Below are 14,379 nucleotides of genomic sequence, written 5' to 3' on the forward strand. Positions count from 1 at the left end.
CAGTCTTCTTCCCCCTCCCTTACTCTTCGTCCCCGGTCCTTCCCCTCCCCTCCCCTCCCCTTCTCCAGTTCCAGCCTTTGCGGCCGCCGGGGTGGCGGAGGCTATGGAGTAAGCCAGCTGCAGCGGCCAGGCGCGAAGGCTGAGCTGGAACAGCCAGGCGGCGTTTAGGGGGCGGGGGGAACGAGCCCCAGCACCGCCCCTCCCTGGAAGAGAAGGAAGAGGTGAGTGACCGGCCGCCAGCGCCGACCGACCTCGCTTACCGGCCGCGCTCTCGTCCGGGCTCCCAAGGCCGGCTAGGAGGGAATGGAGAAGGACCCGCGCCGGGGCTAGGCCTCCCCGGGCGGTCCGGGCTGGCGACTGTTGCCTGGTGACGGGCCTGCCGGCTGCGGGCCGGGCGGGGCGGGCGGTAGACGTCCGCATGAAGCGGGGCTGGGCGAGCGGCGAGCTCTGGGGAGCGGATCCCAGAGGCCCGAGTCCCCCGAAGAGGCCTTGAGGCGACTGGAGCCCGGGATCGGAGTCAGCTGGAGAGAGAGCCCCCCGCGCCGGCTTGGGAGCTCGGGTTTCCGTGGTGGAGATCTTGGTTCCTTTTGGGAAATTGGACTCTACGCCAGGACTGGGTGAGACAGCTCCCCTCAGTTCTGAGCTGTGGCTCCGGTAACCTCGGTCACTAGTCAGGGCCCTACCGCCCGGCGTCCTTCTCTGACAGTAGCTATAGTTCTGGAATGGAAGGTTATTGTGTGTGAGGTGGGCGGGGCAGATATTTGATAAAACTAAAATCCCCATCGGTGGTTCCTGCAGTCTTGTTTTTCTAAGCGAGGAGAGAAAGGTTAGAGGAAGGTTTCCGATAAGGCTTGCGAAAACTTCTTGGGATCTGATTGAGCACATACCTATGATCAGTAATTAAAGAGACCAGTATTACCAAATCTGTCCCCTAAGAGGCTTGGTGAGACTACAGACTCAGGCGACTTAAAAGCGCTATGCCAGTAGTGACTTAATTGTGAGTTGCCAACTAGTTTCTTTGTACATCAAACTTGGGAATTATTTGTACGATGACAATTTTAAAAGAATAGGATTCTGTGAATGATTTTTCTAAGTAGCATGTCTCCATTCTGGAAAATAAATACTTTTAATGAAAATGCTCCAAACCAGCCTGTCACTGTAAAATCCAATCATGTTCTGGTGATGGCTTGAAAGATGCTTGAAGATTCCTTTTGGACTTTGCAGGTTTTTTGTTGTTTTTTTGGCTTCCTGTCTTATTCCTTATCGCAAATATTAATATTTTAAAGTTTAAAAACGACATCAGCTAAGTGTATATATTCTTGAGGCAACATTAAACTGTAGTCAAGGGTGCTTTGGGGGGATTGTGTAAAGGAAAGGAACCTAATGGAGGTAAAGGCCTTCATTCTGTTGAGATCTACAGGGTGTCCCAAAAGTTGCTATACATAGGGAAAATGGGAAATTGTAGCTAAATGGACCTTCATTTACAAAATATTCATTACAAAATTTTTCCTTTGTATGGAGACTTTTGGGACACCCTGTTGTTTACCCCCATGTAGAAACCTATGCTTTAGTCTCTAAGATCTGTAAACACCTAATAAGATAAATACAGGCACACTTAACTTCCATACAAGGGAATACTTTTTGTACAAATCAACCCTATAATTGGTAATAACAGCTCATACTCACATATTTGAAATGCATGATCTACCCCCCGCACCCCTTATTGCGTTTAACTCCATGGGTAGTATAACCATCCATCCCTTTCTGTAAGAGTTGAAGTTTGACAATTCCTTTCTCGTGCCTCGTACTCAGTCTCTCATGAAGTCCTATTGAATATCTCTTGTATCTATCTATCTTCATCTTCAACAGTAGTCCTCTAGTTGCAGCCACCATCATCTCTCATCTGGACTACTTTAGCAGCCTCTTGATTATAGTCTTTCTGCATCTACTGTGGCCTCCTCTGTAGTTTTCCACACCAGACTGAGTAACTTTTGAAAATGCAGATCTAATAACATTGTCTTTGTGTTTAAAATCTTTCAGTGGCTTCTCATTGTTTTTAAGATAAACTGAAATCATTAACATGCCCTACAGGTCCTGCATGGTTGGCCCCGATTGCCTTTCCAGCCTCATCTCCACAGTGCTCTCCAGCATTCTCTTTCTCTCCCCTAGTCACTCTGTCCTCCTTTCTGTTTTCCTGCTTCAGGTACATGGCTTTGGTTATATTACTTCCTCTGCCTGGAAATGCTCTTCCTTTCCTTGTCATCCAGTTAAGACTTATTCATCATTCAGCTCACTTCAGAGTAGACTTTCCTGATTAGGATAGATTTCCCTCATTATATGTTCTCACACCAATACTTAATAAATTAATGAGATGTTCCTCACCTCCTCATACTGTGTAAATGTTTAATAGATGTTTGTTAAATGAATGAATCTGTTTACTGCTTACTAAATGTGCCAGGAATTGTACTAAACATTTTACATCATCATCTTTAATCCTTACAACAATTACTTGAGTTACGGGTGGTTCTCCCCCTTTTTATAGACTAGAAATAGCAATAGGGAGGCTAGTTGGTGTTCACAGCTCTAGTATTAGAGTTCGCATTTGAAGTCAAGTGTCCTTACCACTGAAGATTATGTACTTAAATAACTTAATTCTCACACTTGTTCATCAGAATCACCAAGGATACAAATGCTCTAATTGAATCTTTATAGATTCTGATTCCAAACATTTGAAATAGTACATAGGCATCTATATGGTTTAACAAGTTATCAAGGTTATTTAGATGTTCATCAGAGTTTGAATACCATTGTCTTAGACAGTATTTCAGTGCTTTATGAGTTTTTACACATTGTACTACACTATAGTTGAGATTTCATACTTTTTTTAAATCAAGGAAGAACTGTAGACCTAAGGAAGTGACCTTAGTGGTCATTTAGTCTAATTTCCTACCCAGTTATTCCTTTCCCCACTTCTCTAGCTGGAGAGCTTGAATAGTGACAATTCCCCCCTCCCCAGCTGCTGCTTTTTTTTTTTTATTTTAAAGTTACAATTTCAAGAATCTGATTATCTTATTAGTAAAAACTATACCACACTAATTACATGGGTTGGAAGTGCTTTCAAAAGACCCGGATCTAATCTTCCCTCAGATCTTATTATTTAAATTACTAATTTGGTATTTAAGTATATGTTGCCTTATAATCTCTCGTGTTGCTTTTTAAATCTTATTGTACCGTGGTCTTAAATTTGTAACCAATGACAAACTGAATGTTTTACTTCTTGTTTTTCTCACCTACTTGTTTACTGCACACCTACTAGTTATCCAGTAATTTGTTGAATGGATGTGTACTTCTCTGTACATTGCAAAGTCTCTTTTTTAATGTTTGTTTTTATTTTTATTTTTTTGGGACAGAGTCTCACTCTGTCACCCAGATTGGAATGCCGTGGCCTCATCATATCTCACTGTAATCTTAAACTCCTGGATTCAAGCAATCCTCCTGCCTCAGCCTCCCAAGTATCTGGGACTACAGGCACATATCACCATGCCCAGTTAATTTGTTTGTTTTTTGTAGAGATAGTATCTCGCTCTTGCTCAGGCTGGTCTTGAACTTCTGGGCTCAAGTCATCCTCCTGCCTCAGCCTCCCAGAGTGCTAGGATTACAGGTATGAGCCACCTCTCCCGTTCCTTTTTGTGTTTGTTTTTAAAATCAGGCTTGTTAGGCCAGGCCTGGTGGCTCACACCTGTAATCCTAGCATTCTGGGAGGCTGAGTTGGGAAGATCGCTTGAGCCTAGCAGTTCAAGGCTGCAGTGATCTATGATCGTGCCACTGCACTCCAGCCTGGCAACAGAGCATAACCCTGTGTCTGAAAAAAAAAAAAAAAAAGAAGAAGAAGAAGAATCAGTATTGTCTTCTGTAAGGTATCTGTTTTGGCTCAATTGTGTCTAATAATTAGATACTTTCTGTAATTGTAAAGATTACACTCAGCTGGTATAATCTTTGTTCTGAATAAGATTAAATATGACTTCTGTATAGGCCAAAGAATAGTGTAAACCATTTTTTGAAAACTTTCTCTTTAAAAACTTCTAGTAACCTCTGAGTGCGCCCACAAGAGGAAACATGTATTACAAGAATATATCCTACAATATCTTTGTTTAGATATGAACAGATAAGCACTATATGTGGGTGTGTGTGTACAAATTTTTTTCCCCAGGTTTTGTGAAGCATTAACCAAAAGTATTTCATGTCATGTGAATTGTAATTCTTATTTTTTTTATTCTTTCTTTTGTTTTCTTTTTTTCTTTCTTTCTTTCTTTTTTTTTTTTTTTTTTTTGAGACAGTCTCACTGTTGCCCAGGCTAAAATGCCTTGGTGTCAGCCTAACTCACAGCAACCTTAAACTCCTGGGCTCAAGCAATCCTTCTGCCACAGCCTCCTGAGTAGCTGGGACTACAGGCGTGCACCACCACACCTGGCTAATTTTTTCTAGTTTTAGTAGAGATGGGGGTCTTCCTTTTGCTCAGGCTGGTCTCAAACTCCTGACCTCAAGCAATCCTCCTGCCTCAACCTCCCAGAGTGCTAAGATTATAGGTGTGAGCCACCGCACCCAGCCTGTAATTCTTATTTAGAATTACAAAAATTCATGTAATAACTATATAAATGGTTATTAAGTGGTATTCTTTAATTTTTAGTCATTTACGTAGCAAGAAATCTCAGACCCTTGTGCCTGTTTAAAGGATAAAACAAACTATTTTTAGTCCATTTGTATTTATTTATATTATTCTTTGTAGTCAATGTGTATTATTTTGTGCTTATTGAAAGTCTAGTCTCTGCTAGGTGCTATGAGAGTGAAAGTTATTAAATGTAATTTCATTCTCAGATATAACTACAGTAACCTTTTTATTTGCATTGCAGTATTTTCAAAAAAAATGTCAGCAAATTCTGCTTTTTAATATTTTATTCTTGAAGAAGTAAGGGACTGTTTTCAGTTGTGTTATCTGAAAATTCAAGAATTTGTTTTAGTGTAAATATAATTTTTAAAAATTTTTGAGACAGAGTCTTGCTCTGTCACTTTGGGTAGAGTACAGTGGTGTTATCATAGCTCACTGCAACCTCAAACTCCTGGGCTCAAGGGATCCTCCTGCTTCAGCCTTCCAAGTAGCTGGGACTGCAGGTATGCGCCATGATGCCTGGCTGATTTTTGTATTTTTTTGGTAGAGATAGGGTTTCACTCTTGCTCAGGCTGGTGTCAAACTCCTGAGCTCAAGCAATCCTCCTGCTTCAGCCTCCCAGGGTGCTAGGATTACAGGTGAGAGCCACCATGCCTGGCCAATTTTACCTGTTATATTCCTGCTATATCTAGAGTTCATGAGCAGGCAGAACTGAAAGAATTGCCATTTCCTTTCAGCTACCTGACATTATGAGCTGTAACACTCAACCCACTTTTGCCAGGTGCATGTAAAATCTAGTATTACAACAGATTCATGTACTGGTTCTACTGAAAGCCAGGTGATGGCTGAGCCAGATGATAGAGACCTACAATTTTGTGATTATACTGAAGCTACCCTAAATCTTACTTTGGCTGAGATTTAGGAGAGGAAGATGGTTGAATTTCGAGTGAATTCTCCTAAATGGTATACAGGGAGAAAGACCTTACATGAATAAGCATTTCTGTCATTTATAACTGTGTATGAAAAAAATAGGCTTATTTCTTCATTAATGAAATTTGAAAAGCTATCATTTTAAGATATTAGGACTCTAGGTTTCTTACATGTCATATAGCTATGCTAATAATTCAAAGTCTCGTTTAAGTTTAGGTCTTATTTTACAGTCTTATTGAGATCATTCTGTTGTTGGCCTTCTGTTATTCTCATGATATACTTATTCTTCTTGGGTCTTCTTGGGTGACCTTTTTTAAGGCTAAAGTCTTGCTATATTGGCTTATGGTGCCCAAAGTTTTACTTTCCATCCTGACATTTTTTCTAAGTTTTAGGCCTGAGTATCCCAAAACCTACTAGTTATCCCTGTATGAGTATCATTCAGGCAGCTCAAATTCTACATGTCCAAAGTTGAGTTCTTCCTCCAGAAAAATAGTTGTCGTCTACATGTCCTGCCTTGGTAAATGGCTTCATCCTCTACCTAGTCTCTAAACTTGGAGAGGGGGCTGGAGGTGGTAGTCTTATTTTTGTCCGTTTATCTAATTGATTATAAATTTTTTTAGTTCTAACTTAGACTTGTTACTTAATTTTTCCTTTCTTCTTCCTTTCTGCTATTTATTTAATTCAGCAACCTCTCTTCCTTTTAAAATTTGTTTAAAATGTGAAGTATAATATATAAAAGTGCATAACATACTATAATATGTAAATGTAAATTAAACATCCATGTAACTAGCATCTTTGAAACACCCTCTCTATCTACCACCTCTTCCCTATCTTCCTTGTCCACATTTTCAAGTGTGCTTTCTTTTATTTTCTTGCTTTGTGTACATTCTAAATTTTATATATCTCTCTCTGTGTGTGTATATGTACATATATCATCCCTGAACTACATATTGAAGTTCTGTTTAGTCTTGCCATATTCCCTACCTCCACCCCGTAGTATGTCTTTCACTCTGCTTGATGGAGTGATTGATCACCTTACTAATGCCCAGAACCCTTTTGTGGCTTCTCATAGCTTGGTTTCTTACCACTCAGTCCTCTTGGTGTTGTGACTTTTCTAATCTCCTTTGTCATACTTTCTTCTTTTCCTCCAGCTTTTATCTGTACTGTTTTGTTTTTACTTTGTGTTTTCATACCTTCAATTCTCCTGTTCTCTATCTAGTTCACACCTCTAGCATCACCATTTTTGGGAAATATTTTTCTGTTCCTCTTATTTTTGCTCCTATTAACACTCTGTGGGTTATATTCTGTGGCGTTTTATCACTCTATCGGCTAATACTGTGGTTGTTTTACTTGTATGTTTTTTTCTCCTTTGTTAGTAAGATCCTTCATAGCTTGTTTTCTCTTTACCTCTTTCTCAGCAAGTACATGGCAGGTACTCAATAATATTAAATAAATCACCAGATGAATTTCCATGTCTGTTCCCTGTCTTGTATATACCAATGTTGACTCTGTTTGGATGATGGATAGGCATCTCACATGTGAATATCAACTCTGAAAATATCCTTTGTTTTTCATACTGACCTCTGTAGTTTTCAGATAACACTGTAATTTTCCTCTCCTCCATATCTCAGTACATGGTAATCCTTCTTCCTGGAATACTCCTTTGCCTTTTTTTCTAATTGCAAAACACTTTCTTTTTGAGCTCATCTTGATGTTCTGGTAGTGTGGTACATTCCCACCTCTCCCTAATTGCTATAACTCTTTGTAGGTCTGAGTCTGCTATTGGACTTGGTCCCTAAGGAGCAAAAAATGTTTCCATTTACGTCTGTATTCCCAGTGTATAACAAGGTGCGTGGCATGTAAATGTAGCTAGTTAGGCAGAGTTAGAGGAATGGTTATGGTTTTAAATAGGATTTGGTCACCCTTTACCTCCCCCATCGAAATCAACAGCAGATGTTCATGGAGAACAACTTGGCATAGCAAATAAATGTTTTCATAATGCCAATAGCAACATTTTCTAACTGCTTACGAAAATGCAGCATTAAATTAAAAAGGGAAAGTGAGCCTCTATTTCCATTTGCAGACAGTTCAAATTTTTAATAGAACAAAGTAGGCTACGTTTGCATAAATATAATTTAATTAATGGAGAAAACAGGATATTAACTACCTTAGTCCAGATCTTCAAATATTTTTGCTTGTGTATGAAATAATTTTGTAAAACAGTGTACCCCCTTTGCATGTTTTTAAGTTGATGACATCTGAAGTTTTTGTCAAGAGTTTAAATAGTTGCAAAGGATCTAATTTCTAGATTGTTGTATGTTGTGATTGTGCTTTGCTTCATCAAAACCTTGGAGTTTATGTTTATCATTTGACATAAACGTGTTCCCATACATCTCTGTGACAAACATCTTAATTATAGTTCTTTGATTTCATGGAGTCTTGCTGTTAACATCTGGCCTGGGAGAAGTAAAGTATAACCTCCTTCAATATTTCTCACTAAATTTCTTTTTGCTTTGCTGTTAAGGGACTTTCTCTCAGGGTTAATGCATTCTCAAATTGCATCCCATTGCCTTGGCAAAGTTTTTTACACCTAGGGAAATGACCTATAATGAGACTGGGATGGCTGAGAGAATTTCTTTTTTTTTTAGTCAAGTGGGAAAAAATTTTGAAGAAAGTGGTGGTTAAGAATATCTTTAGGACATAGACTTGTTCTGAGGCAAATCAAATTTAGGACAGAGTGCACATGGAAGATGAAGACTTGGAAAGTAATAGGGTTTTTAAGCCTTTTTTGTGCCATGGACCCTTTTGACAAGCTAGTGTAGCCTATGGATCCCTTCTCAGTTCTCTTTGTCAATTTTTACAAAAAACCTGCTGGGATTCTGGTTGGATTGCATTGAGTCTATAGAATGAAGGGGAGAATTGACATTTTAATGAAATCGAGTCTTCCAATTCATGATTACATAATCTTGTTATTTATTTAGGTTTTCTTCAGTTTTTCTCAGTAATTTTTTGTTGTTTTCATTGTATATGTCTTACATATCTTGTTAAGTTTATCCATAGGTATTAATATTTCATATCCTTAAAATGGTATTTTTGAAATTGCAATTTTTGCTTGTCTGTTTCTAATATATAGAAATAGTCTTTTAAAAAATGTATTGTTCTTGTATTCTGCACCTTGCTAAACTCACGTATTCTAGTGGCTTTTTTATAGATTCCGTCTGATATTCTATATATGTGATCATATCATTTGGGAATAAAGAGTTTTACTTCCTTCCCAATCTAAATGGCTTTTATTTCATTGTCTTGCTTTATTGCTTTGGCCAGGACCTCCATTGGAATATTGAATAGAAGTGGTAAAAGTGGATATCCTTACGTTGTTCCCAAACTTAGGGAGAAAAGCAGTTAATATTTTATCTTTAAATATGATATTGGGTGTAGATATTCAAAGATGCCATTTATCAAGTTTAGAAAGTTCCTTTCTGTTCTTAGTTTGTTATGAATAAGTATTAAAGTTTGATTACTGAGATGATTATACAGATTTTTGTTTCATTATTCAGTTAATGTGGGAAATTACATGGATTTGTTTTCAAATGTTAAATGAACCTTGTATTCCTGAGGTGAACCCCACTTGGTTGTGTTAAGGATTTTTACATGTTAATGAGGAATATTGGTTTGCAGTTTTCTTGTTATGACATTATTTGGTGTTGGTGTCAGGGTAATGCTGACTATAACATGAAAGTATTCTAATTTCATGTATTTTCTGAGTTTGTATGAACTGGCCATTATTTCTTACATAAATGTTTGATGATATAATACCTTATTCATTTAGAATCTGTAGGATTAGAATTGTAGAAGTTCCTCTATTTTATTTTTGATATTGGTCATTTGTGTCTTCCTTTATTTATTTACTTATTTATTTTTGAGACAGGGTCTTGCTCTATCGTCCAGGCCAGAGTGCAGAGTTCAGTGGTGCGGTCAGCTTACTGCAACCTCGAACTCCTGAGTTCAAGCATTCCTCCTGCCTCAGCCTCCTGAGCAGCTAGGACTACTCAGGTGTGTGCCATAACATCTGGCTAATTTAAAAAACTTTTTTTGTAGATATGAGATCTCGCTATGTTATACCCAGGTAGGTCTTGAACTCCTGGTCCCAAGTGATGTCCCTGCCTTGGCCTCCCAGAGTGCTGGGGATTACAGGCATGAGCCACCATGCTTGGTCAGTTGTATCTTTTTATTATTTTGTTGTTATTTTGTATTTATTATTTTGTTATTCTAGGGTTTACAGTATATATATTTTTAATTTACCATAGTCTGCCTTCAAATGATATACTACTTCACGTATCATGTAAGAATCTTTCAAAAATATGCCTGCTGGTTTTTTTTTTTTTTTTTTTTTTTTTTTCTTTTTTTCTTTTTAGACAGAGTCTGGCTCTGTTGCCCAGGCTAGAATGCCATGGCTTGAGCCTAACTCATAGCAACCTCAAACTCCTGGGCTCAAGCAATCCTACTGCCTCAGCCTCCCAAGTAGCTGGGACTACAGGCATGTGCCACCAGGCCCAGCTCATTTTTTCTATATATATTTTTAGTTGTCCAGTTAATTTCTTTCTATTTTTTAGTAGAGACGGGGTCTCGCTTTTGCTCAGGCTGATCTCGAACTCCTGACTTTGAGTGATCCTCCCATCTCGGCCTCCCAGAGTGCTAGGATTACAGGCATGAGCCACTATGCCCAGCCAAGACAATTTCTTTTAGCGTTTTAAGGACCTTAATTATTCTCTGACATGCATAGTTGTTTTAAAAAAATCGTGTATTTTTTATTTAAAAATTTTTTTTAGAGATAAGGTCTTGCTGTGTTGCCTAGGCTGGTCTCAAACTACTGCCCTCAAGCAATCCTCCTGCCTTAGCCTCTCAAAGTACTGGGATTACAGGTGTGAGCCACCATGCCTGGTCTATTTGAGAGATTTTATTTTTCATTTCTTGAATTTTCATTTGGGTCTTTTTTATATTCCATTTTCTCATTGTGTTCATGCTTTCCTTTAACTACTTGGACATATGATCACTTTTTAATGTCTTTGTGCTAATTCTATATTTTTATCATTTTGGAATCTGTTTTATATTGACTGATTTTTCACTTGATTATAAGTCACATTTTCTTGCTTCTTGGCATGTCTGGTAATTATTGATTTTATGCTGAACATTGTGAATGTCATTGTTTAGTATCTAATCTTTTTGTGGATGCATGTGTCTTCCTTTCTTGAGTATTGGGTTTTGTTCTGGTATTCAGTTTAGTAATTTATGATTAGCTTGGTCATTTGAGGATTGCTTTTAGTTTGTTGCAGCAGATTTAGGTTAGCTTTTACTCTAGGGATGGTATACCCTACTACTAAGACATGGTCCTTCTAGCGTTTCTGCTGAATGCCTTAGTGATCAATGAGGACTCTCCACTCTGGCTGATGAGATATTGATTGATTTATAAGCTGTGTGTTAACTCTGACTCAATTACAGCTCATAGCTTTCTAGTTGGTCCTTGCCTGACCTGGTGGAGTTGCACACTACTTACGTTCATCTTAGCATTTGACAAAGTGTGAGGGGGACCCCCTTGCTCTTTTTCAGCATAACTCCCTTTACTTTGAAATTATATCCCGGAACTTCCAGCCACTTCAGCATCCCAGAATTCTATTTTGTTTTTTCTTTTCTTCCTTCATGACAGTGTCAATTGTGAATATGTCTTCCTGGTTGGTGAGAACTGAGATTGAAAGGAACAGTTTGGTTTCTAGACTTAAATTTGTACTCAAGTGTATTGAGTCCTCAGAAGACAAAACCAACATATAAATTAGTTATCTAGGATTGTTTCACTCATTGTTTGGGGAATATTAAGCTTTTCAAATGATCAGTTCTCCTCTATCCTTCTGTGTTTCTAGGTAACTGTAACTACCTAATATTGCAGCCATGGAGTCCATGCTTAATAAATTGAAGAGTACTGTTACAAAAGTAACAGCTGATGTCACTAGTGCTGTAATGGGAAATCCTGTCACTAGAGAATTTGATGTTGGTCGACACATTGCTAGTGGTGGCAATGGGCTGGCTTGGAAGATTTTTAATGGCACAAAAAAATCAACAAAACAGGTAAGTCTTAATTCAGCATCTGGTTGAAAAAAAAACACACATGCTAAGTACCATAAAGTACATGTATGCATTTTTATGTTAAGAAGTGCCAAAGTTATTTAATGGGTTCTTAAACAGGTTCTTTAGTTCTCATTTCATCTTATGAAGTTGTATGAAACCAAATGCTTTTAGACATGCCCTGAATCTCCTGGTTACAGATAAACTGACATACCTTATCATCTTGCGGTTTAATTTTACTTACTTAATAAAATAAACCTGTCAGTTGAGCAAATATTAGATTGTAATATTTAGCGAAGTGTATGTTTTAAGATAAAAATTGTTGTGTTCCTTAAATTTTCACATTTGTCAACAAGTTACTGGCAAAATACGCAGTGAAATTTTTCAACATTAAGTATGTCTTATTTAGTGCATTCCTATTCCCTCTTTTATTCTATAGCTTTGTAGAAAATAGACTTCTGTAATATTTTGTGTTTAATCTGATGGTTTTTACTATTAGAGGGAGATATATTAATATTAATGGAATATAATCAGTAGGGTGTTGGGGGTTATATTTATTTCATACTTATTTGAAAACTATTCTTTTAGTAAAGAGTAGTTCGAGTTGAAATTTTTTTAAAAATTTGACTTAAGAGACCAACAGATGTTTCTTAGAAATATGGAGGATTAAATTTTACTAGTGGCTCTGTAGAAGTATGTTCTTTAAAAAAAATTGTTTTCAAAAGTACTTTTACTTCCCTGCAAGTGAAATATAGGGATTGTAAGATGTAAGGGATTTATTACACACTTCCCAATGACTACAGCAGCCATACAATTGTGAGTATGCGTTATGTGCTGCTTTTCCAAAGTCAGTTTATTTCCTAAACAAGTATATTGAAGACCACATTGACTTTGGTTATCCTTTTATGAAATAGGAATCTTGGTTCTATGATAGATTGCTGTAAATCTTGTTTTTATTGCCATTTGGAAGTCTTTATTGACATCCAAATGAGATCTATTGAGATTTGAGATCTGCATCTTAAATGCTGATTGATTTAAGTTGTCATTTTTTTGAACATTGTTTTCTCTTCCATTCACCAAGAGTTTATCCAAAAAATGTTTTTTTGAGTATTGACTACTTAAAAACCATTAATGAGGTTATGAAGTTATACAAATGACCAGCCTCCTCTGACACTACAACAAATTGCTTTTGCAGTCAGTTATATAAGGGAAAAACAAAAGAACAGTAAATTTACAAAATTATGCTTTTGTTTTTAGAGACAAGAGTCTAGCTGTGTTTCAGGCTGGCCTCAAACTCTTGGGCCAAAGCAAATCCTCTTGCTTCAGCCTCTCCAGTAGCTGGGACTATAAGCACACACTCCTGCGCACAGCTCAAATTTATGCATTTTTATTAAGGATGTAGTAATATAATACCATCTCTGTGCTTAACCAAAACGGTTCTAGGTATTTGTGTTGATACCAGTAGTTCATATACTAAATCCCCTGATAATACTGGAGCTTCTGTTGCTGCTCAAAGAACATGAGAACCAGGCACAAATGATAGAGCCCCATTCTAACTGCTGACTGGCAGAACTGGGTTCTCTTAGGAAACTTTACTACATTCCATGTTTTTGCCAAATTTATTGCTTTGGGGTGAAAGGTAGTTTGGGAATACATCAGTGCTCTTAGAGGATTTAGTTTTAAATTTCCTTTTTTACCTCCTTTAAACGGAAGGGGTCAGAACTGAGCATTCTGTCTTTACTACTGGTTAATTCCTTAACACAGTAACTGCCATGTAAGTTGTATTTAACTCATGCTAGTTTTGAGCCTGGAGCCTTGTGAAGCATATTTAGCTCACAGGTCTCTTCACCTTGAGAGAACTATTTTTCAAGTTGCATATAACCCATGCACAGAAAATAATAAAAAATAACACAATTTTCATTAAATTAGAAAGGATCATTTTGTTTTCAAAGTTTTTATTCTGTTTTCATAATAAAACACCATGGCCCCAAGGAAAAAAAATTTTTTTCTAGTATGGCAGTCAGTGTTTTAAAGAATAGCTAAGTGCCTAGCTGTCTTGACATTGAAGCCTCATTTTTTTCCTTTTTTTTCCACTTATAGCCCCTCAACGGAATGAAGCCTCGTTTTAATTGAGAAGTTTTCATTTTTTTGAATTACCTCATTTTTATTAAAAGAGAATCACAGCACAATAGATAATCTAAAGGTGTGCTATCCAATACGGTAGCACCATGCACATTATTTATTTAAATTTATTTTTATTTTTTACTAGTCAAATGCAATAGTGAGAAGGGGAGAAAGAGTAGAACAGGGAATTCGGTCTGTAACTGGCTGTGAAAAATCAACGGATATAATTCACTACCTTTGGACCAGCCATGCATATCTATTTAAATTAAGTAAATTAAATTCCTTAGTTGCCCTAGTCACATTTCCAGTATTCCATAGTTGCATGTGGCCAGTATTATTACACTGGACAATGCAGACAATTTCTATTATGATAGGAAGTTCTATAGGATAGTGCTGATCTAGATAAAACTGGAAGAAAAATAATAAAAAACATGCTATTCTTAGTCTCCCCGCCCCCAGCCATAAAGAGGCATGGAGAATTAGGTCATCATTCTTAGCCTCTTAGTCTTTCTTGTTCTAGTATACTATGTACTTGATTGCAG

The 14,379-nt window shown here is 37.5% G+C and overlaps 1 protein-coding gene across 7 annotated transcripts in view; it reads left to right on the plus strand.

The window, feature by feature from the left end:
* The first annotated feature begins 1 nt into the window (after position 1).
* SCYL2 (SCY1 like pseudokinase 2) overlaps positions 2 to 14,379 on the plus strand; it is a 58,517-nt gene continuing 44,139 nt past the window's right edge. For 3 of the 7 annotated variants that reach the window (XM_069489804.1, XM_069489800.1, XM_069489803.1), the window contains exons 1-2: positions 2 to 221; positions 11,512 to 11,716. Coding sequence is in view for 6 of the 7 variants with exons in the window: in XM_069489800.1 (XP_069345901.1) it covers positions 11,540 to 11,716 (177 nt within the window). In the remaining variant the exon portion in view is untranslated. Of the gene's footprint in view, positions 618 to 9,524; positions 9,650 to 11,511; positions 11,717 to 14,379 lie in introns of all 7 variants that reach the window. The other 4 variants (XM_069489798.1, XM_069489801.1, XM_069489799.1 and 1 more) reach the window with 2 other exon arrangements.

This window comes from Eulemur rufifrons, chromosome 16 (assembly GCF_041146395.1).
Source record: "Eulemur rufifrons isolate Redbay chromosome 16, OSU_ERuf_1, whole genome shotgun sequence".
NCBI classification, from domain to species: Eukaryota; Metazoa; Chordata; class Mammalia; order Primates; family Lemuridae; genus Eulemur; species Eulemur rufifrons.